Source organism: Sarcophilus harrisii, chromosome 4 (assembly GCF_902635505.1).
Source record: "Sarcophilus harrisii chromosome 4, mSarHar1.11, whole genome shotgun sequence".
Lineage (NCBI taxonomy): Eukaryota > Metazoa > Chordata > Mammalia > Dasyuromorphia > Dasyuridae > Sarcophilus > Sarcophilus harrisii.
In genome coordinates, this window is record NC_045429.1 from 228173822 (window position 1) to 228179821 (window position 6000).

The 6000-nt window shown below is 30.1% G+C and overlaps 1 protein-coding gene across 1 annotated transcript in view; it reads left to right on the forward strand.

Moving 5' to 3' along the window:
- ELOVL4 (ELOVL fatty acid elongase 4) overlaps positions 1-5691 on the forward strand; it is a 50606-nt gene extending 44915 nt beyond the window's left edge. The window contains exon 6 of the mRNA XM_031964596.1: positions 3095-5691. Within this exon, the coding sequence (XP_031820456.1) occupies positions 3095-3367 (273 nt within the window). The 3' untranslated portion in view covers positions 3368-5691. The remainder of the gene's footprint in view (positions 1-3094) is intronic.
- The last annotated feature ends 309 nt before the right edge of the window (positions 5692-6000 follow it).

The following is a 6000-nucleotide window of genomic DNA, read 5'->3' on the forward strand; positions in this document are numbered from 1 at the left end:
TTAATTTGTGTCTTCTTCTTATTTAATATTACCTTTTACTTCTTACTTCCCACTTGGTTCCCAAATTAACTTTTTTCCTTTGAGATTTTATAGTTTGTATTTTATAAGATGATAAAATCATCTTAAATAGTTTTGTGTGTGTATATGTGTAAGACCCATTTCCAGTTTTAAAATTTTGAACCTGCAAAACCTTAAGCCTTTTGATTTCTACCATGTATTACTTTGATTTCTTTGGGAGTTTAATTAAAGAATATCTTTGTAAATTGAAGTCATTTACTAGATAATCTAAGATATATTTCATAAACATGACACACAAACCAAGGAAGAAATATGGGGAGAATAATTATAAAAATCATCAGAAAATTGTTTTCTTCATGAGTAATGGAACGTACAAATAAAAAAAATATGGACATCCTACTTAAAAATAGACTTGTATGAGAAGTATTAAAAAAATCATTATCTATGACTAATGATGATAAAGTCAACTAATTTCTTTTAAAGGAAATTCTATCCAGTAAGTTAGTTGTTATAAATATTGGTAATTTAATTGAGCAAAATAAAACAAAACTATTGTGGATGCCAAAGTTTTGGTCAGAGGATATCATCAGATTTGTAACTTGGTTTACTGTCCCATTAATAATGTAATAGATTAAGGTAATGTCATACAGCAAAAATAGGGGTGAATTTGGAGTCAGAAGACATGTTCAGATCATGCCTTTACCATTTACTCCCTTTGTGTTCTTAAGGAATCTTAAGAAATCAATTTCCTCATTTGTGAAATGAGAAGGTTGAAATAGATGTCCACTGAAGTATCTTCCAGTTCTAGATATGTGATTCTATGATTCTTTAACTAGACTGTCTTTGATTTCCCTTCCAAATCTATAACATGATCCCTTTTAATGATGAGAAGAATTAAAAGTATTTTAAATTCTTAAATATGTGTTAATGTTTTGTTCTTACTTCCCAAATAACCCAACTGTATTATATTTTTAATGTCATATCACCTCTACCTGAAGTTATTAGTTCCTTGATCTAGTAACTATAATTGACTTTCACCATCATATCTTCCTCAATACCTTGCAATTTCTCACAAATGGTGACTTCATATATTTGGTGAATAAACAGATGGTGCAAGTAGATTAGTATAGTAAAATGTCAGTCTCTCTCAATAAGGCAACAATAGAAATGGAGTAATCTGCACTTAGTGTATAATTCTAGTAGCCTTAGTATTCCAGAGCAAAGGATTTACCCTCAGACAAACTAAAAACTTCAGAAACCAACCTGATGACTGCTTGGCATTTATTATAATTTGATTTAATTATAGCTTATATTAAATTTTATCAGTCAAATCATAGCTGAAAATACTACTCATTTCTACTTTGAATTGCTAAACAGCTAAGCTAACCAAACAAACAGGAAACACAGCCTTTTTAGAATACTGGGTGTGAAGGACTTGTTTGCAACCAAAGTACTATAAGTAGTTTTTTTTTTCCCTCAAGCTTTTGGTATTAGAAATGTTTTTCAAATATTTATAAATTAATTTTTCTATTGCCCAGGTGTTTTTGTAATACTTGTCTGTACACTGAGTTTATAGTGGGGAAAAAAGAAATGAAAGCAAAAATCATAAGTAGATTCTAGAGAGTTGGTTTTTTCTCAGAGCCTATACCTAGTACTTATTGTGAAAGCACAAATAAGTACTCACATGTATACACACACCCTTTTTTTTCAGTGATGTAGGTTCAGAAGATCATTGTGAAACTGGAGACAATCAAAAATCTTGATTTTTGCCATTGGAAGTCTAAGAATTCTCATTTCTCTATATCCAAAATCTAGGCACTATATTCCACATAGTAGATACTTAATAAATATTTGTTAAATTATGGATTCATTTGAAATAAGTTGACTTTTCTTGGTTTTCTTTGAATTTTAAATCTTGTAATTTTTAAAGCTCATCTAGTTTACACTCAACATTTTATACATGAGGATGTAGACTCAGACAGGTTTAATGACTTTTAATGGGTGATCAATGAAGTAAATAGCAGAATAGGACTGGAATCCAGATTATCTGACTACAAACTCAATATACCCTTCATAATATCATGAGAATAATTTTTTTTGTAAGATAACATCCTTATGTGAGAAAAATCTTGACATGCAACTTAAAGGAAAATTAATATCAGTTTTGTAGAAGGAGCATAATGTCTATTGAATAGGCTTGTCCTAAACATGACATAGGACAAATCCTTTTTTACAAAATACCTAACAAGTTAGTCGCATATAATTCAATGAAATTTATTTATTAAATAAGTTTACCTATTCTTTAATTATCATATTGTAAGTAAAACTATTATGTACTTTTAAAAAATTTCATGATTTCAAACGAGAACTTCATAATTTATAACTTTGGGGTTCGGGGGTAATTTTTAGGATCTTTTTATAGATCTATCCAGGAGTTAAATTTGTCAAGTTTCTCTTTACTTCAAAAAAGTTTTAAATGTTTAATTATCTCTCCCTTATTAAGAAATGACTATGATGTTGAGTTTCACTATATTTTTAGTTATACGGATAAATTGCTAAAGCTATAAAAGCTTAAGTTTGCACTAAGACTTTTAGGATACTATATATTCCTGTAATATAGGACTTGGTAAGTCTGTTTGTGTATATTGAATTCTGAAAAAAATATTAGAACAACCTAAAATAATCAGGCTGTAGACAAAAATTTTAATCAAAATGGAAAATATAGCACTAATAATATACTTTTTCAGTGTGCTAAAGGATATGTGTTTCTCTAGATGGATGAGTTATTTTTGCTCTATAAGAATAATTTTTGAACTTGATTTGTTCCTAGCATCATAAATTTAAAACTAAAAGGAACATCAATGTTCACTTAGTTTAATCCTTCATTCTACACAAGAGAAAACTAAGGCCCATAAAAGCTGTATCTAACTTGCCTAAGGTTACCAAGGTAGTAGAAACAGAATTCAGATTCAATCTAAGTTCAAGTTCAGCTCTTTGCATTGAATTACGCTGCTCTAAAAGATAACTTTATAAACCATATTCCATTTAATCTTATTCTATACCTTTCTTCTTTCAGGTTCAGTTCTATGTGACCATTGGACACACAGCATTGTCTCTTTATACGGATTGCCCTTTCCCCAAATGGATGCACTGGGCTCTCATTGCTTATGCCATCAGCTTTATTTTTCTGTTTCTCAATTTCTACTATCAAACATACAATGACCCCAAGACTTCAAAAGCTCGAACAGCCACAAATGGTATTTCAGCAAATGGTGTAAGCAAGTCAGAAAAGCAGTCAGTGGTGGAGAATGGAAAAAAGAAGCATAATGGAAAGGCAAAAGGAGAATAACTTGATCCAGGCCTTAATTTTTGTTCACAGCGAGGAACTTCCCATTTGATAAAAATTTCAGGGAAAAACACAAGCAAATGAGGGTTTGGAATAGGGAGAAAGGAGCCTTCTCTCTCTGTGCCAGTTAACCTTTAGACTAACTAAAGTGTTAGTTAAGATACCCAGATGCTTATTTATGAATATTGTTTTAACAATAAGACTTCTAGTTAACTTTTGGTTTTTGTCCAGACTAAAGGATCGTCCTATTATTTGGAAGATTGCCTTTTTGGGCCACAAGGTTCTTCACAGAAGAACTTTTGCTAGTAAAATACTAGTCAAATATAATGGAGTTTTCATAAATCTTTTTGTGCATATGTGCGGTTTCTTCTAACACTGGTTTTTGAACCAACTAGATGAGCCATATCACAAAGTGACTATATTTAACGAGGACATTAGTATACATACGCGCTCTCACAAACAACCCTTTAGTCTAAATTACCAGCTACATGCCCTAGTTTGAAAGGGAACACTTTCCATTTTCTGGATTGAAGCATAATGGCAACATAAACAATCTAAAGTATTCTGGATTTTGATTTACTTGCTAAAGTGGTTTGAACAAGCCATTTTTTTGTTTTAATTAGGTATTAAAAATCTGGTAATGACTCTAAAGTCTTAAGTGTTTGGTGAAGTCCGGTGTTGGTGAATATAAGAAAACATTGCAAAAAATATGTTTTAGCAGTCCAAAGGTTATTGTGATACAAATGATTATGGGGAAACAATTTTTTTGTGAGGAAAAGGTAGCCTTTGAATATCTATTCTGTCAGAATGTATTATGAAAAATTATAATTATTGTCTAATTGGAACATGAAATGTCTTTTGTCTTTATTAGCAATATCAACAGTTACATTTATATGCTTTTTTTGGAAAAAGTATGTTGCAGATTTTACTTGTTTTGATTTTAGTGTCTGTTACAGATTTCATATGTAAAAATATACCTACCTCTTCTGTTGACAAGTACATTTAAAATTAAACAAATTTTAATTTAAAAAAATACCACATACACAAGGAGTCTTCCAATGTAATGTTAGTCATGTTAACTCCAAAACCTACTACTCTTCCTTAGTTTTGTGAATAGAGTATACTCAGGTTTTTCTGTAAAATCATTCTTTCCACTTAAATACAAGTTTAGTTTTATAGTGATAATTTTGTTGTGATTAAGTTCAGATAGTATTTATTAATAATGTGTAGTACAATCCCATTCTAGTGCAATATTTTTGACTCCTTGGTGCTGAGATTAGGAAATCCACAATGCTTAATGTCATAGACAAGATAATAGACAAGGACAGGATTATGAAACTATATTTGCCATTGAAACGCAATACTTATGTAATATGTGACCAATTCAGTAGGGAAGAGAATATATACTATTTATACATATTACTTGTGAAAGAGTATGATTTAGTGGTTGGAAGACTGGCTTTGAAGTTATTAAGACCTGTATTCAAATCATGCCTCAGATATACATATATATATATATATATATGTATAAGCTATGTGATCCTATACAATCAAGTCATTTGACTTCTAAGTATCCTGGTCAACTCTTCAAAGACTACAAATTATGAATGAGGTATCATAGAGAAAACTACCTTACTGAGAGGTTTCCCCACTGGGAGTTCCCAATACTGAAGAAATCACAGGTCCGGACATTTAAAAATATATATATATATTACATAAATTAATTTGTAAGGGAGGTATTGGACATAATTCTATTTTAAAAAGTGGAAAACTGTAATACTTGACACAAAAGCATGAACAAGGTTCTAAAAATTTTATTGACATGTTAAAACTGCATGTGCAGGATATATAATGTATGACTGTGGCAGACAATATTTTTTAAAATTTTGTAAATCAAAATATTTATTGTGCATTAAAATTAGGCATTTCATTGTTTATTTTTTCTTAATGCATTTGCAGTTTTGAGAATTGTAAGGTAATTGCTACAGATCTATAATGTTATGGTCTGATAGGATTAACCACAGTTTGTTTTTGCTTCTTAGTTCTGTAATCATGATAAATTTGTAACTTTGTATAAATAATCTGTACTGATTTCTCTGAGCTCCTCATTCTCTTCCACTTGATTTATGCACAATAAATATGCTGCTGCAGTAGGAAAATGATCTTTTCTCTTAATTAATTTATATATATATATATATGTGTATATATATATTGCTGGGAATTTAATCCTTATCTTTAAGCTATATGCATGTAACTAATGGGTTTCTTTTCTAATTTAAAGTTTGCACTTTCAGGAACCTCAATACAACATAATTATGCCTACCTTATATATTGTATAGAAATTTATTTTAGCTTAGTTTTTAAAAGTATATTTTTCATCAAAAAATTATTTCATGATTTCTGGGTCATATTATAAACAAGACAGAGAACTAGACATTTTCCATGGTTTCTGCTAACTATCAAAATCTCCTCATGTTGAAATTATGCTCCATCAGTAGAACAAATACAGTTGTTTCCTCAGGTCAAGACTCCAAGGAAGCTAAAAAGTGCCTAATATATAAATGAACTAAGTGCCTAATTGTCAATACATTGACACACTATCAACAACTGCCATCCTCCAATATTCCCTATACTCC